This window comes from Argentina silus (assembly GCF_951799395.1).
Source record: "Argentina silus genome assembly, chromosome: 7".
In the NCBI taxonomy this organism is placed as follows: Eukaryota; Metazoa; Chordata; class Actinopteri; order Argentiniformes; family Argentinidae; genus Argentina; species Argentina silus.
This window is the reverse complement of record NC_139661.1, coordinates 2477373-2501443: the sequence shown is the minus strand read 5'-3', so window position 1 is coordinate 2501443 and position 24071 is coordinate 2477373. Positions and strand designations below refer to the sequence as shown.

Below are 24071 nucleotides of genomic sequence, written 5' to 3'. Positions count from 1 at the left end.
TGTGAGTCATCAGAGGGCAAAGCCCTAAAGGGAAAATAAGTTTAAAAAAAAAAAAAAAAAGGAAACCGTTACCTTCTTCCATCACACCTGGCTCAATGAGATCCCTGTTATCAGTGCTATACTGTCACACCAGAGAAATAGGCCTACCTGCAGAGAAATATAAAAATACCATAACAGAGTTTCTGGTCTAAGGTTACAAACCCAAAATATAGGCCTAGACTTTTCATGCAATAGAGGGACATTGTTCAACCCAAACCTCTCCCAAACTGAGACATTTACAAGCTTGTGCCTCTTAATCAGCATCAGAGTAATGGCAGACTTCAATAACATCAACAACAGGATGACTTTCTACTAAGATAAATCAAGCATGCCAACATGGTGGTCAGATTTTTCCTAATAACATGCACAGATGTAGGTCATCATTCTCAATTTCAACTGCACCTAAAGATTTCTAAGCGCATAAACAATAGGCTAGGCTTATTTCTTCTCTGAATGATGCTACCACATACAATCAATATAGCACCAAATACCGAAAATGCAATGTCACAAAAAAGGCCATAATATCAACCAGACTGCTAGTACATAATCATAACAAAGAAAAGACAGGTAATCTCACACCATTTTTCTTCAGTTGTCTCACTTGTTAACAGCTATAGTATGACACTACAGCACACTAACTACTGAAATTAGGGTCTCAGGATTTGCCTGGATGAAGTCAGCCTTATGAAAGGCTGGACCAGACTGTCTGTCTAAAGGGAATGTCTGGAAAGTCTCTGCTTTAGCCAATGAACAAGTCTTTCCAATTAACCACTATGATCTGAACCTCACTGCATTCACTGGGACAGCTGTTGCAAACCAGAGGCAGCTCAGGCTCTCATTAGAAAGACGCTGCCAAGTGAGAACCCTTTGAATCACTGTTCAGACCAAATCACACTACTCTCCCTTCCTCAAGAGGCAAAGAAGAATCACTTCCTACAAACGGTGATTTCAACACCTGATTAACATACAGTAAGATGTAAGCAAATGAATATTTCAGCATTTCCTTTCATGCTAACCTTAGTCACTCATAAACAGGAACCAATGCGTCGTGGAATCTGAACCCCTTCTCATTATCCACCCAGAAGCATCTGAAAAACGAACATTACTGTTCCAACATCTGCCAAACCTTGATGATGAAGTGACCTGCAACGAGCACACGAAAAAAGATCACGAAAGAGGCTGCATACTTACAAGAGCATTCAGAGAAACAGGGGGCATCAGACGATATTTTGTGTCCACAATGTGTGGCTAGTTCCGTAGTTGTTCGCCATTTTTCCCGCTCCGTCCTATACACAAGTGATGGGTCTTTCGCGAACGAACCGGCTCTTTGAACCGGCTCTTTTTGTTGAACGTTGTTTTTGTTTTGTTTTGTTTCTAAATGAACACTGTAATTATTCTAATGTGCATAGCCTAATTTCCTGACACCAGCATAGAGGACGCCCGTTACTTTAAATTCACGTGTGTATTAGTGTCTTACTTTTTTTGTGTAAGACATTAGCCCAGTCCAGACATATTTTTTTTTTTTTCCAGTTTTTATAATACACGTATCGCTAAATATTGTTATTTTGATAGTTAGAATACGGACATTCGGATTCCAGTGAACAATTTAAATAAAAAATGTGCACAAGGACCAATCAGAAGTCAAAATGTTGCTAAACGAGACTGATTTTAACGAAGAGCCGTTTGGGAGCCGAATGAACGGCTTTTTTATGTGATCGGAGCCGAATGACCGTTCGCTGAAAGGACTGGAAATGGAAATGCACATACACACAGTTTGATGCTTCTTCCGTTCCGGATCGGCCAGGGACAAGCAGAAGGAGACCACACAAAGAAACCCTGGAGCCTCGGTAAGCAAAAGCACCAGGGGGTGCAACGCACGGATCATCTGGTCATTGAAGAATTTCTTGGAGTGCAGTCTAGTCTAGTTCAGATTTGCTAAAAATGTCACTTCTGACGAATGACAATAATCTCTTATTTGAACAAATAGTACAAGTGGTATCTACGATTTGAAGGAATATTATTGCTACCCGACACCTTCATTCATTGACAACACATGCAGGGAAATGCAATAAACAGTAGGGAACACAAAGAATGGCCTTATAAAAAAAATGCATTGAAAATGCATTCATTGATATCGTCGAGACACTTATCTTATCGTTTTCATAGACTTTCATAAACAGCCCAGTGTTGACTTAAAAAAAATATAGCCAGCCAGCCAGCCAGCAAGTGAACCATGTCAAAACGATTGATCAACACATTTGTTGTTTTGATATCCCACGTGTAGTGGCTTGGCTACCTCAAGCACAACAATGTTTCCAGACGGAACGTTCAACACGACACACCGAACATTGAACGCGAACAGGAAGTCGGGCATCATTCATGCATAGATCGCCGTAGATCTGTGTTTCCTGTGAGGTATGCTTGTTAATGTATGCCCAGACATAATAACCAAGTGAGATCATTTATGTGTTCGACTTAAGTCATTCAGCAGGCAAGTAGCTCTCTAGTCCGGTGTGTCACATGGAACGATGTCAATTCATTCATTCAAGTTGGAAAGGCCAGTTCTACTACTGTAAACGGCTGTACTGTTACTCAATGACTTTGGCTTTGTTACTGGGTAGATGACAGTTGTTAGACTGATGAACCCCTCTTCTCAAACTGAACTACATGATTACATTTGGAGTTACATTACATTACGTGGTCCCTGGTTGATAGTGTGTCAGTGACATTCGTATCAGACTATATTCACCTGTGGCACAAAGGAAATTACCTCTAGGCAGAGCAGCTCCCCTATTGTTAGGTCTGCCTTTCGTGACAAAGAACATCATTTGTGTATGAATGAGAACTGCATGTTGTCCCTCGTTTCAGATGTGACCGGGGAGGATAATGTGCGCCTGACCACAGAGATGATGATCCCTACCAGGTTTACATCACAGCTCACACTAAACACCTTGAGGAGGATTCACCATGGGACCTGCTACTCCTGCCTCTCTAGTCTCTCAAACAGTCATCTGAACAAGGAGAGAAGGACCCAAGTGTCTCCCCTCCATGGGACGTCGGTTTTTAAAAGTGTCTTTCACAGCCAGAGATCATGGTTATTTCCACCTGCCAGACTCCCCACCACACCCTGTGTCAGAAGACAGTTCAGCCTGTCAGCTGCTGGGATTGTAAACTCAACGCCAGCGCCCGTGCAGCCGTACCTCAGATTGATGCGGCTTGATAAGCCAATCGGTTAGTAGCTTTAATGTAGACCTAAACCTTGAAACCTTGATTTGTGTGATGAATAACTTACAGGCCTAGTTTTCAATGTTCTTGAATCCACTGAAAGACATCCGATGTGAAGAGGTGTGTTTGTAGAATGTTCTTTTTTTAATCTGTGGGGATGCTTGAATGAATAAAGCCGTCGTTTCCCTCAAATGAACATACACATTGATTTCACCAGCTCAGCTCCCGTTCTAATGTCGATGTATATGTTCTGTATGTTGATCTGATTGTCTGGGCTGTGTCATGTAGGAACATGGCTGTTGTACTTGCCTTGCACCTGGAGCATTGGCCTGGCTGCAGACCCAGGGTGCCTCCCACATCTGGGCATGCTCACTTTATTCGGCGCAGGGGCTCTGCTGATGAGAGGAGCTGGATGCACAATCAATGACATGTGGGACAAGGACATTGACAAAAAAGTAATCCGCCAATAAACGCTTTTTTGTTTACAAATCCGTTTTTGTTCAAACTGTAACACGCTCATCACATATCTCTTTTTACAGAGGGCACTGCTCCCACAGATCACAGTAAAACAAAGTTGACCAGTTGATATAGAGAAACAATCAGGAGACGAACCCGGTGGGCTGTTGATTTTTGAATGAATGTGTCTGTGTTTTTGCAGGTAGCCAGGACCGCCACTCGACCCATTGCCTCAGGGGAGATTTCTCAGATGCAGGCTCTCGTATTTTTGGGTGGTCAGCTCTCTTTGGCACTGGGGGTTCTACTTTGCCTCAATTATTACAGGTAGGCTACACTGCTATGGAAACATTAGCTCTGGGACTGAGGTTAAGACCTAGACTAGTTCTGTGAACACTGCTCACATTTGGCTTTTCTTCTTCACAGCATAGCCCTTGGGGCAGCTTCCTTATCACTGGTTGTCACATATCCACTAATGAAGAGGATCACTTACTGGCCACAGCTTGTTCTCGGTAGCTATATCTGAAACTATCTAAACCTGCATTGGATATTCCACAAATCACCCTGAGGGAGATCTATTCTCCCTAGCTCCTGGGCAAATTCCAATGCTGTTTTCTCCTCAGGCCTGACTTTCAACTGGGGAGCACTGCTTGGTTGGTCAGCAGTGATGGGCTCCTGCGATTGGTCCGTGTGCCTACCTCTGTATTTCTCAGGAGTGATGTGGACATTGATTTATGACACTATCTATGCCCATCAGGTAAAAACAGTGTGTTGTCTGCTAATGCAATGTGACTCATTTCCTACCCATTCAAATTTGCTGTTGGAAATGCCTACTTGGCTTAAGCTGTTTGGTTGAGAATGTTCTGGACCGTTGTGTTTAACGTTTGTGTTGCCTTTGGTCCCCAGGACAAAGATGACGACATGAGAATAGGGGTCAAGTCTACAGCGTTGAGGTTTGGGGAGCAAACCAAACCGTGGCTCAGTGGCTTTGTCGTGGCCATGATGTCAGGGCTGGTCATGGCTGGGGTCAACACCGACCAGACTTTGCCTTACTATGCAGTCCTTTCCACTGTGGCCATGCACCTCACACACCAGGTGGGATTCATGATATTGTTTATGCATGTTCACTGTTATGTATGAACATGAATATGAATTCTACAATACAGTCATGTTAGAGTATCTCTAATCGAGTTGTATTTTTTGTTTTGGCCAATGATTAGTAAAATCTTGTAATGTGAATGTCTAAAGAGGACTATTTATCAGGGACCACCTAAATTCACACTACTTTTCATTGAATAAGACTAATTGTGATGCGTTATTTTGTTGATTTTTAGATTTACACGTTGGACATCAACAAACCAGAGGACTGTTGGAAGAAATTTGTCTCAAACAGAAACCTTGGACTACTCTTGTTTCTAGGAATAGTTGTTGGTAATTTGTGGAAAGAAAGAAGAGACACTTTATTACAAAATGAGGAGGAACTGCAATGAAGTCAGCAAATATGTCAAACTGTGAGAAGAAATTGGTCTCAAACAGAAACCTTGGACTACTTCTGTTTCTAGGAATAGTTGTTGGTTATTTGTGGAAAGAAAGAAGAGACACGTCAGCTAATAAGTTTGAAAACAATGAGTGTGCAGCTGGCTGTAAAGTTCTTATTTTTAACAGTAATTATTCTGTAACACAGTACAGTATGGGCTGTAGTCCCTCAATAAAACTCTTGGTTTAAAATTGAGTTTGGGTGAGGTTCAATAGCATTCATTGTACAATGTAGATTTGGTGGCGTTATCATGAAAAGTACCACCTAAAATAATTCATGATCTCATTATAACATGAAGAGCAATATGATATTAAGAAGAGGAAACACACCAATGTATGTCTTGTACAATAATCTGACAGAGGGAGTGCTTCGAAGCTCGACAGCAACAACAACACATGCAATGATCATTTGAGTGTTTACCCAACTCAGACAACAATACACCAACTTCCTCCAAGTAGATGTCATCTTAGGGCTCAAGTACTTGTGTATGTGGTAGTCTGCTTTCACAGCTGCAGCCCAGACGAGAAATCCCACAAACTGACCCAAATGTAAGCCGTGCCACCAGATTGAAAATCCAAATGTCATCATCAATGGAGCACTTTTGCATCTTTGGAAAATCAGCCTACGTAGCCATGTAGCCGTTGTACCATTCCACCGGCGCGCAAACTCTGACACTCTGCAAGACATCTCTGTGGTCCAGAGATCTCCGTCACTCACTCCATCCCAGTTTGGGGAGCTCCCCTGCTGATTTCCCCAGAAGCCAAGCCCAGCAGCATTGTTAAGACATTCACTAATCCTCCAATGGGAGTAGTATTGAATCCTTAATTCCATTGCAAGGCCCCATACCCACAGGACACCCGTGAGAGCATTGCAGTTGGCTAAACCAGAGGCATTGGCTTTGATGAAACGACTGAGATAATTCCTTCCCCACTCCAGAGATAAAACCTGAAAGGCCTTGTAGGAGACAACACCCAGGGGCTGTGGTGGAGGGCTGATGTTGATCTGCTCAACAAAAAACACAAACTGGGTGAATGAGCACAGGGGTCCCCCGAGTAGGGCAGGGAAGTTGAGGGCATAGCTGATGAGGGGGAGGAGGAACCAGACCCTGCTGTGGGGCTGTGACATGGACGGCAATGTCACTCTGCCGTCCTGGAGGTCCATGGACACAGAGGTGACTCTCTGAGTGAGCAGCATTAAGGACGACACTGCCAAGAGAAGTCTATAGGAAATATACATTTCAGATTATCCATTTTAGAACATTCAACACAAGTTTGGAGGGTCGAGAGAATTATGACTTTACATTACATTTTTAAAGGCATCCCTCCAGTCTGTAATGTATTATTCCAGTGTAAACATATTGGCCTCTATGCCCCAGATTAACAGTACAGACAACCAAGACACAAAGTAAAATCACAAAGTTTGAAAACTGTAGTAGCATCCTCATGAAAAATCCTAATTGAATGAGAATAGTACCTGATGTCAGTGGGCTCACTGAGGTGGTATTCTTTGTACTGTATGGATAGATGCCAGAGAGTTTGCCAGCACATCTGCACTCCAAGCAACCATGGATGGACACGCAAGGGCCTCAGTGACCACACCAGCAACACAAAGACCACCGTGGAGACGAATAGAAGCAAGCTGTATGTACCCATGGTGAGAACAGCGAGGATACATCCTCCCGATGCCAAGAAAAGATACCTGTCAAGATTCATGTTCACAAGTATTAAATCCACTTTTACACCTCTGACCACTCAACATAATTCAACAGTTTGTTTGATTTAAAGCCTTTTTGTGGAATGTTGTTAATTTATTGATTGTTTGGAATTTACTTTGTATGTCCCTTTTAATGTAACATGTATATCAACAATAGTGTTACAAAAATAATAATACTGACCTGTTTGTCAAGGAAAGATATCCCCGTGTAGCCAGACTATAGAATATCAAAGCAAATGGAACAGAAAAACATTGGTATATTAGAAATGGATGTTGCTCACACAACCACTGGAGTAGCTCCATTTCTAAATGTTTGTCGTAGTAGAAGAACTGAGTGAGCCCATATATAGGGTCTGTACATTCAGCGGGGATGTTGGTTTTTCCTTGATTGACTGTCATGAGCATTCCACCTGTGGTTAGCATTGAAAAAATCCTTATTGTTTACTGATAAGCAAGCAACACATTGGTGTTTCTCCAGATACACTTTGTTTTGACTTTGTCTATAGCAACCAGGACATTTAAATACTTCGCAACCCACTGATAAACAAGTGTGAGAATAGGCTTCTCCACCCTGTAATTGTGGATACATGTATCTAGTCGAGAGGAGTGGAAGTGGAATTTAAACGCCACAGACATGAGCACACATGAACCATCATCACTCTTTTAAAAACAGCCCCAAAGCAAGATTCACAAACACTACACAAGATCGTAATATGTGGCAGAAGGGGCAGGATTCAGTGGTACACCGAATGTGCAATATGTTTTCATCTGGACTCATCTGACAAGCGCTGATTGCATTATTGTTTAATTCTCATTCTGAGTTGTTCTGTTTGGCAACATTCTTACAAATATCCATAAAACAATTAAACAATACTGAATATAGCCCAGGTTGTCAGCAATGGACTAAGAGGTTTTGCTTTAGCTGTCGACGTGACCTTGATGAGGCCCTGGTTTGAATTCCATTCTAAAAACCTATTTTGCACCTTTCACAACTTCCTCTCATGAATTCTGAAATGACATGGCAGGAGTTAATATAGCAGGGCTCTCTCCTACCAATCAGGAAGGCTAGGTGGTGCCATATCACCATACTGCTTTCATTTGAAAATCTCCTGATTTGTGAAGGCAAGGCGTCAAGGACAGATGGAAAGGATTGAAATGGAATCCAGCCCTAGACTTGTTCCCTTTACCCCCCATTAGTGGTGAACACTGAAGGTGTCTCCTTAACACTTCTCACACATGCCAAGTTATTTATTATCAATGATTATCACGTGGAAAAGAAAACAACCTTGTTTAGACGTTTTCAATATTGCCATGCATAGGCTAGCATTTTATGTCGATTTAATGAGAAGATATAATGAATGTCCAAAATGTGGTCTACAATAGATTGCTGTTGTTAGAAATAAGATCCATTTAATGGGGCCCAATCGAATTATTAGAAATACGAATTTCCTTTTGATTGGAAAGCAAATGCATTTAGTTACGCTGTGGTTTCTTTAGGTTCGTCTCAGTTACAAATGTTGGAACATGCATCAAGTCCCACTTACAAAGTAACTAACAGCCAACTGGCGGTATGTGATAGACTGTCGATAAAGTTGCGCAACAGTTTTAACATTTCCATTGTAGACAGTGGGCACATGATATCTTTAAAGCAGCTGTTGGACTGGGGCTCGTCACCGCGTCAGCGACATTTCTCTTATCGATTGGCCAGTACTTGTGAAACGGGGAGGCGTACGAACTAAGCAGTTTGAAGTAGTTGGCAGAGTCTTCAGAAGAAACCACATCAGACCCAAGAGGGATTCAGTTTGGAGCGGCGAGCAGAATTCTTTTTTTTTTTATAAGAGATCATACAGAGAGTTTAAAATGCAAAGCTGTGCCAAGTCTTGGGGCATCTTCTTTGCCAAGTCGGTGAATCCCCATGCACCTTGCAGACACCTCAGTGGTAAAAGCCGCCTATTTGTAAAACTACGGACTAGAATCCCAAACCGTAATGCTTCTGTACCAGTCCGGGGTCTACGGATGTCTGCAGTCTTTGCTTCTTCCAGACAGATTGAGAGACTATTGCCAAGACATGATGATTTTGCTGAGAGGCATATTGGTCCAGGTGATAAGGAGAAAAGAGAAATGCTGGATACTCTTGGACTTGAGGTAAGATATATAAACATGTAAGAAATGTTATGGGAATTGACTATGTAGGTTAGTTCTAATGCAGAACAAATATCATGTATGTTGATTGTGACTTATGCATTATTTTCAGTCGATCGCCCAATTGATAGATAATACAGTTCCACCCTCCATCCGTATTCAAAGAAGTATGAAAATGGATGATCCTATCTGTAAGTTTCTCTTCTTTCCATTATTATTGACAGCACGTGTTATTGTTGATGTACGGGTTCTGAACATGATGACCATTGTCTCTTCAATCTGTTAGAGCTGTGTTATTTAAGTAGAGGTTTGCTGTGAATTCCCCTGTGAAAATAATCTCTAAATCTATTATTTATTTGTATTTTTTTTTTTTTACAAATGTTTTGTTCACCTATATAATAATATATATTTTGGATTCCGTTTATTGGTCTCGGAATGGTCTTTTAACATGGGCGTAAATGAAGGCATGCGAGTGGTTGAAATGTAGGTTGCACTCCTATTGTGTGCCATGCTGAAGCGCTCTTCACTGGTAAGTCTTCCTTTGAACATATTTGGAGTTGTTTTTGCGAAACTCAACGAGCAGCACCAATCTCCTGTTGGGAAGCCGATGCTAATAGGATGGCAATTGGAGTGTAAAGTTCAGCCTTGAGCTCCTGTCCCAAGTCCAGTTCAATCTGGTTATAGCGTTAACATTACATCACAGTTGAATGAAATGTGCTAACGGGCTTCATGAGATTCCTAATATGGTCAATTTGATCTCTTTTGATGATCCATTTTATTTTTCCCTCTTGAATGTTCTGTATTTTTTTCGACATGAAATATTAATCATTTGATGTTGATTAAGCGAATCGTGAGACATTTGAAACGTTTAACAATCAATAATGGTTTATTGTCTTCAAAACACTTACGAAGCGCATTTTCCTAAACCGCTGCATAATTCAGTCAGAGACCGACTGATACAGCTTCTCTCTTGTAAGGCATTTACCACACGCTATAAAACACTCTGTGAGCAAGGCAAAGTACTGTATATAGCGAATTGTTAATTTTTTGTAATGAATTTGAACAATAGCCCTAAACCAACAGGAGTACGGTGCCCAGTACATTGGTTACATTACTGTTTAACATATTCATAAAGAAAAAACTCTGCTGAAAAATAACAGTAATATGAAATGCAAAACCAACAAAGCATATTTATAGCTGTTTGACCCTTCTAATACTGTCACTGAATGCATGGAGGTATATTAGGGGCATGTTTTCACTCTGTTGGCCATTTATTTACATGTTCTAGAGACCCACACCTTTACTGCAACAAGGAGCAATATCATTCAAACAACAAGTGCATTGTTTTGGACGTCATGAATGAATACATAGAGTTATTACAGCATGATGCCCAAACTGTCAATTATTTTTCCATCAAGGTCTAGTGTTTTACTCTTTCTGTTCTCAACACTGGTCCTTGTGTTTGATATCCTGACCTGACCACAACTGAAGGAGTTGAACAAGCCTTGAATTGGTAAAGAAGATTTGTACCCTACTGTACTCTGAAGTACCATGTGGCTGATGAAATAACACATCACTATCTACATTAACTGCAATTTATTTGGGTGGTATTTTCGGCCAAATTGTAATGAAAAATGGTTGAGTGAATATTTATGAAGCACAGGGACAGGGGTTTTTAAGACCACCTTCAGTTACTCTGCCTCTGTCAAAATTAATTACGCAACAAGCCATGCTGAAGGAACAAACTGGAGGCCATACTGGTTTTTGCTTGTTCAGCTTTGGAGGGCTTGGTTTGCAAAGCCAGCAAGGGATTCTCTCCTCAACAATAGATGTGCTGGATGGTTCTGAATCAGGCTTTTTTGTTGGTCTGAGGAACTTTGGGACCATGGGAAAACTGTGCTGATGATGCTTTCATTTGTTTTGTTTTTGAATTAACTGTCAAATGTTACAGAAAATCCTTATAACAACTCCACTGTGCTGAGTCACTATCGTAGCTTTTTTTTTTAATGAATGCAGAATTGATTTACAGTAAAACACTTTCTGCAACCTCAATTCAAAAAATGCAAATGTTCACCTTTTTATGATAGTGCAGCTGGAGAAATCCCCCTTTTGAATATGAGAGTAGTTTGGGCACTTTGTTGAGACTGGTTGTATTGTTCATTCCTGGCTGTGGGAGTTGCTAAGCAGCAAGGGAATGCCCAAGGAATTCCAGTGTCTCGGTGTGCATTGGCAGATCTCACTTACAGCACTGAGGAATTAGGCTAGATAACTAGCCATCGGGAAAGGGTCCATATGTTACTAGTCATTCCTCTTTCCACTTGGATAGAAATGGATGCACTAACTGAAATGCATATACATGCACAGAAATGTGGTACACAATACACATAGAACATCATAAGAATATGAGGTGTATGGTATACCATTTTACATTTGAATTTGTATTGTTATACATCTCATTTTGACAGTGGATTGTTTTGATAGTGACCATGATCATTTAATTCTTTTTCACAGCTCATTTGTTTGGGTGGTTTGTTTAGAAAACTGTTGTGCATAATTGTTGGGGTCTCGTGCAAGCTTTGCTTCTCTTGCCTGATTAAAGTCGTGCAGTCACCTGCTTAGATAGGAGAAGGGATGCCATCAATTTTGAATGGTCCCATGTAGCTTTTTTTGGCAAAGACTGCCTTATTGAATTCTCTTTAACTGAATTCTCTAAAATACATTATGTCTTTTGTTTGCCAAGAATCTCTCTCAATCACACCAATACGGGAACATAAACATGTCAGAAACTCCTTAGTAATTGATTTTGTTTTGTCCAAATACATTTGATGCTCATGAAGAGCCTTTTAGGTTGGCAGTTGCCATCAAACATAGGCCATTTATCAGTCACACTAAGAAGGTTTGACAGGGAAGTTTAGGCTCTGTATTGTCATTAAGCATATGTTATTATTAATAATCTGACTCCATTTCACTGAATTTAACTAGAGCAAGAATGGTCATGGGAGAATAAATCAAATGAGACTTAATATTGTATGATTACAAGGCAAATATATCATGAAGAATAGGAAAAAAGGGCAGAACTCTTGCGTCCATTCTCTTTTATACCCACACATCAACTATCAGAGTGACGTGATCAAATGACACTCAATTCAGGAATGTACCGAAAGATGTCAACCAACACAAAACCCCACTGGAGGGGAAGGCATGTTAAACCGTCCCTGAGAGATACATTGAACCATGTACACACATAATCATGGCACTTCTCATTGCGTGAGTTTAAGATAACATGACAATACAGTTTGTTCTTTATCATATTAGACAGTAGAATACAGAGTTACTCAACTTCAAATTGAGACCCTTGTTTGGGTTGTTGGGGCAGACTTGGTTTTTCCGTCTTCACCAATTTTGATTTCCATTTCCATCTGCAGGCGAGAATGAAGTCTTGGAGACACTCCACAAGATTGCATCAAAGAACAAGCTGTGGCGGTCCTATATTGGAATGGGGTATTACAACTGCTCAGTACCCCCTGTTATACAAAGAAATCTTCTGGAGAATTCAGGATGGTAGGTGACACATCCTCACACAATAAGAACCTTTGAGAAGAAGTATTTATGGGCTTCTGCTAGTCATTAAAACACAAATTGCTCTATTGCAGAATAGCGTGGCCTTAATCAAATGCATCTTGTGACTTGAGGCGTAAGTCTAGCGATTTAGACTGAACTGAATTGAACTTCCCCACATGTGGGATCTTATGACCAGTTTTTGTCCAACATGAGTCCTGCATAAACTGTTATCACTTTCAATTCCAAATTTGGAATTTGATGAATTTTGTCCAGGTTTTGTATTCATATCCATATATTTAGATACTCCTTACCCACGTCCTCCGTGTCTCGTTTCCTAGAAAAATCGGTGTCTTGGCGTCTTTTCTAATCTGTTGTCGCTCTGTTGTGTCTGTGTGGCGTTTTCTCTCCAGGGTGACTCAGTACACTCCCTATCAGCCGGAGGTGGCTCAGGGCCGCCTGGAGAGTCTGCTCAACTACCAGACTATGATCTGTGATATCACGGGCATGGCTGTGGCCAACGCATCTCTCCTGGACGAGGGAACGGCAGCGGCTGAGGCTATGCAGCTCAGCCACAGGTAACCACAGGAAGGAAACAGCAGACCTGGGCCAATAAGAATTAGATTTATTAATTATTAATACCTTGGCTACGCTTGATTTAGTTTGCACAGTGTGCCAAGTGTGTAGTATTTACACTACTCCATTGTGCCAGGCAAACTAAATCAAGTGCACCTAAAGTATTTGAAGGAAAAAAAATTATACTCTCTTGACCCAGATTTGGAAAATGGTCCTTCACAAGAACTACGGAATAGCTTGTGTTCTCATATGTTGTGTATGTCCACCACAGACAGAACAAGAGAAGGACCTTCTACATCGACCCGCGTTGCCATCCCCAGACGATCGCCGTCGTGCAGACCAGAGCCAAGTAAGGTCTTCAAGAGATTCAAACACATCAAGATGAGAACTTTCTACCAAAACACCATCTTCATTGTTGTTGCTCTCTGGTTGTTGATTCACAGCTACATTGGAGTGAAGACTGTGCTTAAGCTGCCCCATGAGATGGACTTCAGCGGGAAGGACGTGAGTGGGGTGCTGTTCCAGTACCCAGACACCGATGGCAGAGTGGAGGACTTCACTGCTCTGGTGGACCGGGCTCACATGGGAGGGGTAAGGGTGCTGCCTCATCTGATAATGGTGGTGACAGTTTGTTAACCAACATATGAACTATCTAGTGTGAAGGTGTGAGAATCGGGGAGGGATTGGGGGTGGTATCTGGATACATCTCTCATGGTTTACAATGGCAGGACCTTCAACTCACTCCACTCATTTTAAATACAACAGTATATACTTTAGATGACAATCTAAATCTATATAATTTAGGAGACTAAGAGACTTTGATTTCAGTGACATAAGTTTGGTACCTCATTGATCTTAGCAAAGATGGTAATCTCCCATCCCTGTAGGCTCTGGCTTGCTGTGCCACAGACCTGCTGGCCCTGTGCGTGCTGCGGCCCCCTGGAGAATTTGGGGTGGACATCGCCCTGGGCAGCTCCCAGAGGTTCGGCGTGCCCCTCTGCTATGGCGGCCCCCACGCAGCCTTCTTCTCAGTCAAGGAGAGCCTGGTCAGGATGATGCCGGGGAGAATGGTTGGAGTGACCAGGTGAGAGCCCCTATACTCTTTTGCATAAGTTCGATTCTACAAATGTCCTACCCATATGAGTTATGAGAGTCTTTGTGTTTCCATATTAAGATGTCTTTCTCTCATGCAGGGATGCAGCCGGTAAAGAGGTGTACCGTCTGGCTCTGCAGACCAGAGAGCAGCACATACGCAGAGACAAGGCCACCAGCAACATCTGCACTGCACAGGTACACCCAAATAGTAACACACTGAGCCGTAGAAAAACACAAATGTTAGTTGACACCGGTCTTTATGCATGCCATTTTTGTGAAGAAACCTGAATACATTTACTGTACTGTACAATATTGCTTTGTTCATTAACAGATTTTCACCCTTGTTTTCTCTCATCCCCAAACTGTATCTCTCAGGCTCTGCTGGCCAACATGGCTGCCATGTTTGGCGTGTATCATGGACCCAAGGGCTTGAAGCACATTGCTGAGAGGACTCACAATGCAGCCCTGATCCTTGCTGAAGGTATTAGATTAGATTAGATTCAACTTTATTGTCATTGTGCAGAGTACAAGTACAGAGACAACGAAATGCAGTTAGCGTCTAACCAGAAGTGCAAAATAGCAGAAAGTGCAATGAACAGTATTTACAGGTAGTGCAATATATGATCAGTAAGTAGTGCAGTATAATATAAGCAGTGCAGTATAGCAGTATATGAGTAGCAGTAGCATTATAGCAGAATAAATAAGTTACAGTATGAACAGTGTAGCAGCATATGAGCTGTATGGGTAATGCAGTCTAGCAGTATATATGTATTAACAGTAACATGAGGTAGATAGCAGAATAAATATAAATATGGAATGCCGTATAAACAGTATAAACAGGTATGTACAGTATGTGCAGTAGTATTAAAGAAAATATAAGGATATGTGCATTATGTGCATTATGAACAGTATGAACAGTATGGACAGATATGTACAGAAGAGCAGTGGTATTGAGTAAGGGGAGGGGAGTAATAGTGCATTGTCCGGGTGGGGGGGGGGGTTGCAGGGGTTGGTAGGTTGGTAGGTTGTCAGGTCGGTGCAGTGTTCAAGTTCAGTAGGGTGACAGCCGCAGGGAAGAAGCTGCCTCTGAACCTACTGGTTCGGGTGCGGAGAGACCTGTAGCGCCTCCCGGAGGGGAGTGGGGTGAAAAGTCTATGGTTGGGGTGAGAAATGTCCTTGACGATGCTGCGTGCCTTACGCAAGCATCGTTTGCCCTGGACAGCCTCGATGGAGGGGAGTGAGGAACCGGTGATGCGTTGGGCAGTTTTCACCACCCTCTGCAGTGCTTTCCGGTCCGATGCCGAGCAGTTGCCATACCATACTGTGACACAGTATAATCCCTCCTTGAATACTGTTACCTTCAGATGAATGTTAGAATTACACTGATTTGAATCCATGAACTATTTTTTCCTTCTTTAATGTCATCTCTTTGTAGTCGTAACCTGTTGATTCCAACATCAAGTGTGCTGTGTTACAAGAAAGGCAACGGTATCACGGCCTCTTTGGATGAATTCCAGATACTCATGAATTGCTTTACTCTCTTATTTGAGCGTGTTCATTCAACAAAGAGCCTCTCTCCCCCTCTCTGTCTCAGGGCTGAAGCGGGCTGGACACAGACTGCACAGTGACATGTTCTTTGATACACTAAAGATCAACTGCAGTGTGGCAGCCAAGGACATCCAGGAGAGGGCCGTCCAGAGGGAGATCAACCTGCGTGTCTACAGCGAGGGAGTGGTGAGCAAAAGAATCCTCATAGATACCTTCGGTGTCCATGGCTGTTTATGTTTCACATTGGCTCTTTTACATTGGCTCTTTACTGCAAACTGAGCTATTGGTTGAAATTATTTTTGTTTTTCCACCACAGCTGGGTGTGTCTCTTGATGAGACGGTTACAGAGAAGGACTTGGACGATCTACTCTGGGTCTTTGGATGTGAATCGTCAGCTGTATGTTTCATTTTACTGACTTATGGTTAAAGAGATTATCCAAATGTATATTTGTAATATTCACAGTCATTTTTCAATGAATTCAAAGATGTGTCCTCAAACTTTTAAGGACTCGTATTTCTGATTTGCTGCAATTCTCTTCATAGGAGCTCATTGCTGAGAAGATGGGTGAAAGAGTAAAAGGCATTATGGGAAGTCCTTTCAAGAGGACTACCAAGTACCTGGGTCACACTGTCTTCAACAGGTCAGTCCATTACTGTAGCTTTTGTCTCATGTTGCAATGCCACAAGGAAACAACAATCATAATATACCATAATTGTTATAACTTTTGTGATGACAGCATTAACAATTTGTGACACTAGACTGGTGAGAGCCATAAAGTGTTTTGATTATTGTTGATTATTTGTAAACATAGAGCAGAGTTTTGGAGTAGGACAGCTTAGCCCCCAAATGTTTCTTCATTCATTTTGATAATCTCTTGCAGTTACCACTCTGAGACCAACATTGTGCGCTACATGAAACGCCTGGAGAACAAGGATATCTCTTTGGTGCACAGCATGATCCCATTGGTGAGTCTCATACAACACAATGTTTGTCACTGGGGATTGCCTTCAACAATGGGTTCAAATGGCCAAAAGTAAAAAAAAATATGCATATCCAACCTATCAGGTGCAGGATGTATCAAAAAAGAAAGAAAAAAGGAATGACCACAACTCTGGAATGCTCCCATAGTGATTTAATCAAACACACAAAACACACAGCATTTTGTGGACCCGACGAAGATCCAACTTGGATTCAAACGTCTGTTTTGTGCGTTTGAATAAATCACCATGGGAGCATAACAGAGTTGTGTATATTCCTTTTTTTCTGAAAATGGCCAAACCCAGCAAGCTACTTAAAGATAATCCCGCTACCACACAATGCAATAAAACATCTTCTTTTGATTTTCAGGGTTCCTGCACCATGAAGCTGAATAGTTCTTCAGAGCTCATGGTGAGTTGGTGACCCTCCTTTCTCCCGCTTATTGATCCTTCATGTTTGTCCTTATTTCTCTCAGTTAAAAGAAAAGGTGCTCTTTAGATTCATGATGGAGGCGTATGCTTGAGCTGTCATTTTATGGTGTTGCTGTGTACATGCTATGTACTTGCACAATCTATCCAATCCTTTGGGTACCATGTTAAGTCTTGTTTATTTGCCATTACATTGAATACAAGTATACAATGGAATGAAATCCCTGAGGCAGAGCAGCTCTACAACATCAATCAACATCAACAACAACAACAATAGAATGTAATAAGGATAATTGCTAAAATATAAACATTAACAGTAATAACATTAAATCCAGTAAAAAATAAAATATACCGAATTTTCATTTCAGCAGTAAAGGGAGTAACCACCAGGATGATCTCTCTCACTTCTTTCATTCCTTTCCTCTTTTCTCCCTTCTTCCCCTCTCTCTCTCTCTAGCCCATCACCTGGAATGAGTTTGCCAACCTCCACCCCTTTGTGCCCCTGGACCAGGCACAGGGCTATCAGCAGCTCTTCAAGCAGCTGGAGAGGGACCTCTGTGAGGTGACGGGCTACGACAAGATCTCCTTCCAGCCCAACAGGTGAGACCTCTCCTCTCAGCTCTGACCTTTGAACGGTGCACGTTTTAATCTACTGAGACAGGAGTATGTGCCTGCCTGGTACATGAACAGTCTATTGACCTTGTCTTTCAGTGGTGCACAGGGAGAGTACGCTGGCCTAGCTGCCATCAAAGCCTATCTGAATTCAAAAGGAGAGCCCCATAGAACAGTAAGTATGGTCCCGTAGAAGGTCCCGTGATTTGTCCAAAAGGATAGTTTACCCCGGAATTCAGAACTATCCATATTCATTTATCTGTTGTGTAAACACTGGTACTGTATATCCTTTTGAAGAATTCTACAGGCCTTAAACCCAAATGAATGGACCTCTGTTCAGATATGAAAACAACATAGGGGGGAGTGCAATTCCATAATATGATTACTTAATCACTGGTCTGAGTTATTGCTCTAATCAGCAATTTCATAGTGAACAGCTAGCTATTTTAATTAATAGCAAATGTATGACTTTCCAACAATGATTATCAGTACAAAGTGCAGTCAACATAAATGAAGATTTATGCCAGCCACTCTGTGTAGATTAGACCTGCTTGATTTTGAAGTAGACAGTTATGTTTTAAATACTTATGGAGGAGCTGTTTTAAAAGTGTCACATTGTGGCTTAAGGGCCTTTACAGAATATAACAGAAAACGAGGACATGAATGAGATAAGACGGCTTGTAATTATCTTTCTGGTTTTGTAATTTCGCTTTTGCTTATTAGCAACTCCCTTTTATAAGCATATCTTAGATAGTGGTGTGAGCTCTTGAAACGGTCAAGGTCCAAACTACGAGTCCTGCAAATAAAGGACAGCATCGTCATTCTGAAGGTTACTTGATTTCAAGATTCCATATTAGGTGATTTTAAGACTATGGGAACAGTGAGCCATTGGAGAAACTGATAGGGTAACTGGGCCATATTTTTTCCCTGTTAGGGATAAGTAAACGTTACCTAACACACAGGTCTTGGTGCCCCTGTGTCCTTGTGTGACAAACAACATTGCAAAATGTAAAAATCAATGTATGACTTGCAACTAAATCATGCATTGAGTTTAGGGCATGTCTTACTGTTATACTGTAGTTGACTTGCTCAGTCGTAACTGCTCTATCTCTGCTCTGCTTTGTGATGGTCTGTCCCTAACAATTCCTGATATTTCCCTTTGCCCAGGTTTGTCTCATCCCTAAGTCAGCCCATGGCACCAACCCAGCCAGTGCCCAGATGGCTGGCATGAAGGTTCAGGTGGTAGAGGTGGACAAGGATGGCAACATTGACCTGGCACACCTCAAGGCACTGGTAAGACCTGGTTTGAGTCTGAGAGTATCCTCTGTAATTTTATCAGTGAGCTCATCAAGTGAGCTCACATTCTCCTCCATTGTCCTTCTCTCAGGTGGACAAGCACAAGGCTAACTTGGCAGCCATGATGATCACATACCCCTCCACCAACGGTGTGTTTGAAGAGGGCATCGGGGACGTGTGTGACCTCATTCACCAGAACGGTGGTCAGGTCTATCTGGACGGTGCCAATATGAACGCCCAGGTGAGGAGAACAATCACCTTTCATGTAAAGTAAAGTTTGTCTGTCCCCTTTGCTGCATACTATGATACTGTAGGTATTTATTGCTCACTATCCAGTTAACTGAATCAATACTTTTTAAGTCCATAGGGATGCACTCTATTTCAAATCCTGAATGGTTTTAAGACCTACAGTATCAACATTTGGTTCTATTTAGACTGCACTGAGTATAAAAAATGTACAAGATATTTTCTATTTTCAGTTGTATTACAGGCAGCTAGTTGAAAGAACACAAGAGGGTCTCTGTACAGTTTCATAGAAGTATGAGGGGAAGAAGAGTGACCTTTGAATTCAAGTGTGTAACAAAAGTAATTACCTTAGACCTCCTTCCACCAGCAGCCAACGGTCTACAGACCCTGCCCCCTGTAATTCCTCTCTTGCGATTAAATCGTCCTAAAGTGTCCCTCCCCGACCGATGGTAACCTTTTACAGTCTATCGAATCTAACATAAGGAGAGTGAACTTTAGGAGGGGAAGACTTTGCCTTCCAGATTAGCCACATTCTTATCACACGCATGCATTGTGATCAGCACCAGCAGAGCAGCGACCTCTTCTGTTGATGGCAGGAACTTTGCGGAAGCCCCCTATCACCTTCTGATCATCTTTTTCCTCTCCATCTTCCTTCTCTGCTCTCTACAGGTGGGCCTGTGTCGCCCAGGTGATTACGGCTCTGACGTGTCTCACTTGAACCTGCACAAGACCTTCTGCATTCCCCATGGGGGCGGAGGGCCAGGGATGGGACCTATCGGAGTGTAAGTGATGGTGATGACCGTGCCCCTTCAATATTCAGGAGACCTGTCACTAAAGTGTATGAGAGCCAAACATGACCTAAACCTCAATGTGATTGTTAGTGTGTAAATGTTATTGTGTGCCTCAAACAGGAAGGAGCACCTTGCCCTGTTCCTGCCCACCCACCCAGTGGTCAGCATGCAGTTAGTCAACTCCAGCAGCTCCCTGGGCACCATCAGTGCTGCCCCCTGGGGGTCCAGTGCCATCCTGCCCATCTCCTGGGCCTACATCAAGGTCAGTTCAGCTATCCTGAGGTCCACTCTAATAGAGTTTGGATGGTGATGATGATGATAATCATGATAATGATGAAAATGTATCTATATTGAAACAGTTTATCAAGATTCTAAAAGTTCTTTACAGATGACCCCCAAATAACAGTAATCAAAGATCTATAGTCAGTCAAATGTTAACAAAATAAGTCAATGTTCATACCCCATATACTTGTGTGATCTCTGTGTAAATCTTTTGAGGTCTCTGTTGATGTGTGTCTTGGAATGCTCTCAAACTGAGGCAGTAGATGAGTTAATATTGAGCCCTACTGTTGTCTAGATGATGGGAGCCAAGGGGCTGGTCCATGCCACAGAGGTGGCCATCCTCAATGCCAACTACATGGCCAAGCGACTGGAGAACCACTACAAGGTCCTCTTCAAGGGCAGGAAAGGTGAGTGAGGGGTGACATTCATATTTGGCCCATATCCATGGTCTGTGTACGCTAACTGTGTTCGCTAACTTTAGCTGAGTGCTAAAGCTCCTACTAGCAAGTGTAGATTTCTATGACTCACAGCAGTTTGATGACCGCAGATTGTTCCCTTCCACAGGTTTTGTGGCTCATGAGTTCATTCTGGATGTGAGGCCGTTCAAGAAAACCGCCAACATTGAAGCGGTGGATGTGGCGAAGAGGCTGCAGGATTATGGTGAGCTGAAGTGCAGTTTTCATGACTGAATAGTATACAGATTATTTTTTTTTTTTAAATGAACTGTGTTCTGTATCCTCCCCTAACCATGAGGCACCCCTCTGTGTCTCACTCTGACCAGGTTTCCATGCCCCCACCATGTCATGGCCCGTGTCTGGAACCCTGATGATCGAGCCCACTGAGTCTGAGGACAAGGCTGAGATGGACCGCTTCTGCGACGCTCTGATGGGAATCAGACAGGAAATAGCCGACATTGAGGAAGGCAGGATGGACTCTCGCATCAACCCACTGAAGGTACGTGAAAGGCGTGACTCATAGTGAGATGTTGCCGACACTGTGCGTGTTACAATACACACTGCAGTTGAGGCTCCTGGTAAACCTTGGGTTCTTGAGTATGAATTTATGTCAGGGACAATGTGTGTGTTAGAACCGCTCGGTGTAGGGAGAGGTGCTAAATGTAGCCAGGGCTGCCGTATGATGTCCGTGTGTGTGTGTGTGTGTGTGTGTGTGTGTTTGTGTGTGTGTGCGCGCCACAGATGGCCCCTCACTCCCTGGCGTGCATCTCCTCCTCCACCTGGGACAGACCCTACTCCAGGGAGTGCGCAGCTTTCCCCCTGGTGAGTATCCTCCTGACCCCACTGGCAAAATCACACACTCAAACAAACATTATACACTTTAGTTCACTCTTCTATGTTCACGTTTTGATGTACACATATCTTTCAACTCTCCCTGTCCCAATATTTATACAAATTGTTTCTAGTCTTAGATTTAAAGGATATACATTTTATTTTTACTCTCACTGCACTTGTCCTTCACAACTTCCAGCCATTCGTGAGGCCCGAGAACAAGTTCTGGCCGAGCATCTCCAGGATCGACGACATCTACGGTGACCAGCACCTGGTGTGCACCTGCCCCCCCATGGATGTGTACGAGTCTCCCTACGAGGAGAACAGAGCTTCCTCATGACACTGATGTCCTTCCCTTGACACGAGCCACGGCATCACACTTCCAAATTCTGAAAACCCAATAAGAGTTGTGTATCGTACATCAAAATGTTTTCTTTTGACTGTATTTCCATAATACTGTATGCCCTTGGTGCCTCAACTCTCTTATTTGTTGTACAAATAGTTGCCTTGACTCTCCCTTCATGCTGTTTTCTTCTCAGAAATACCACACTGGGCTGACATGCGTAGTTTTAAACTTGTGTAGGGTTTTTGTTAATATTTGCTTTTTTCTGTCTATGAAAATGTGTATTTTGACACTTGGTGGTCTAATCACTGACTCTAGACGTAATGTTAAGATGTTCATTTTTATGGTTAAAGTGTTTTTTTTAATTATCTTATAATGATTTGTTTTCAACGTTTTAGACAAATAGATATATTAAACATTTTGTCTGGATCTTGACTGATTTTTCTGTTCCCTGTTAAGGAGTTTTGAAATGATCCTTGGCTTTATCACATTCTATGCTGCCACCTAGAGGAGCCTAATATCAGCTCTCTCTCTCCCCGCTTTCTTCCCTCCCTCCTTCTCACATGACACAGGGCTTATTGTGTACACTATCTTGAACTCCTAATAGTATACATATGGACATTGAGTTACCTGTTATCACCGTACAACATATTTGAAGGCTACACTGTATTATTTATTCTGAGACTGAAAGTGAGTATTACAGTTACCATGACTTTGTGTTCAACACTGACATAAAAGCCTTTATCTAAAGTAATTGGCCTTAAAAGTATCCCTGTTCAAATAATAAATGTCCTCCTTGATCTGCTCACTGATATGACATGAGAGCAAAAGGGAAGTTCCCTCCAACCATTAACATCGATAATCCCAGGTGATACTATTGAACTTTGACTCAGGTGGCCAATTTCGTGTGATGGTTTATGACTATGAAAACATGATTTGTAGCTCAATCTCTAGAAGTTACGGTCACATGACCGTACTGTAACCTTCAGACTTATGTAAGAAGCTTTACCATGTTTTGAGTTGCATAACATGCAAACCCCGTCATTACCCTTGGTTTATGTTACACATCCCTGGCATGGAGATCCTGTTCCTGGAATGCTGGTGGTAAACTCTCCACTGGTAGTGTGCACAGCCTCTGCCTGCTTTCTATGCAGAGTAGTGATGTTTTGAAGAGTGTCAATAAATGCTTTTAAGATCATTAGTCACATTTCTCAAAATACTTAATAGGTAGTTAAGCCTCAGTTGGTGAGACTTTTTGCACGCACGCACGCACACAGTCAAAGTTTAGAATACATGCTGTAGGGAAAAGGAAAGCTTTAACCTTGATTTAGTAGTACACACTTAATGCCATCAGATGATCTCAAAGGATGACAAATGGCATCACAACATTTAAACTCCCCTTTCTAATGTGTATGGAAGGAATGCAGAACCTTTAAACTTACACTTAAACTTAAACAAAACCCGCACATAAGGCCTGAATTTGGAGTGGAGTTGCCACATTTATCCATGTGTCTCATAATGACAATATACATACAACTGCTTTACTTTGTTCTCTGCATTTGTCCCTTTGTAATTTGTTCATCACACATCAGAAAACATTTTTGAAATGTTACACAATGTTAAAATGATCTAATTTTCAACTGAAGTATAGAAATCAAAAGGCCTAAACAGTGTGCTTTTTTATTTCATTAAAAAAATTCAAGGACCCGGGGGCAGATAGAATGAACAAACCAAACAAGATCATCAAGTTTGTAGCCAGTGCTGTTAGTTTGTTGTTACATGTTCAGTCCCTCAATACACAGCTGGTTAATACAGTGTTAATACAGTCTTAGACACACACACACACACACACACAAATTGTGAGAGTCCTGTACTCTCTCAACACACACACACACACCCTCCAACTCCCCCTCCCTTCCCTC

At 42.1% G+C, this 24071-nt stretch overlaps 3 protein-coding genes across 4 annotated transcripts; 2 read left to right on the top strand and 1 right to left on the bottom strand.

Moving 5' to 3' along the window:
* The first annotated feature begins 1584 nt into the window (after positions 1–1584).
* Positions 1585–5449, top strand: coq2 (coenzyme Q2 4-hydroxybenzoate polyprenyltransferase). Of its 2 annotated transcripts, XM_083673461.1 has the most exons (9): positions 1585–1886; positions 2324–2454; positions 2908–3270; positions 3553–3719; positions 3923–4044; positions 4144–4229; positions 4341–4474; positions 4624–4812; positions 5052–5449. In XM_083673461.1, the coding sequence occupies exons 3-9, from the start codon at positions 2946–2948 to the stop codon at positions 5205–5207; spliced, it is 1179 nt and encodes a 392-aa protein (XP_083529587.1). In that variant the 5' UTR covers positions 1585–1886; positions 2324–2454; positions 2908–2945; the 3' UTR covers positions 5208–5449. The 2 variants fall into 2 exon arrangements, with proteins under 2 accessions (XP_083529587.1, XP_083529586.1); XM_083673460.1 differs by lacking the exons at positions 1585–1886; positions 2324–2454 and having other exon boundaries at positions 2835–3270.
* Positions 5450–5539: 90 nt separating this feature from the next.
* Positions 5540–6966, bottom strand: mboat4 (membrane bound O-acyltransferase domain containing 4; the record flags this gene model as incomplete). The annotated part of the gene is made up of 2 exons (XM_083673235.1): positions 5540–6473; positions 6728–6966. 2 exons carry the CDS (start codon positions 6964–6966, stop codon positions 5540–5542), a joined length of 1173 nt encoding a protein of 390 aa, XP_083529361.1.
* A 1797-nt stretch (positions 6967–8763) lies between these two features.
* Positions 8764–22398, top strand: LOC310807293 (glycine dehydrogenase (decarboxylating), mitochondrial-like). The gene is made up of 25 exons (XM_083673708.1): positions 8764–9112; positions 9222–9300; positions 12535–12670; positions 13081–13245; positions 13515–13592; positions 13687–13834; positions 14131–14327; positions 14437–14533; positions 14714–14819; positions 15933–16072; positions 16203–16283; positions 16430–16527; positions 16768–16852; positions 17235–17276; positions 17751–17893; positions 18005–18080; positions 19073–19198; positions 19293–19442; positions 20117–20229; positions 20359–20500; positions 20816–20927; positions 21085–21180; positions 21302–21474; positions 21717–21797; positions 22006–22398. The coding sequence occupies exons 1-25, from the start codon at positions 8828–8830 to the stop codon at positions 22144–22146; spliced, it is 3090 nt and encodes a 1029-aa protein (XP_083529834.1). The 5' UTR covers positions 8764–8827; the 3' UTR covers positions 22147–22398.
* Positions 22399–24071: the final 1673 nt, after the last annotated feature.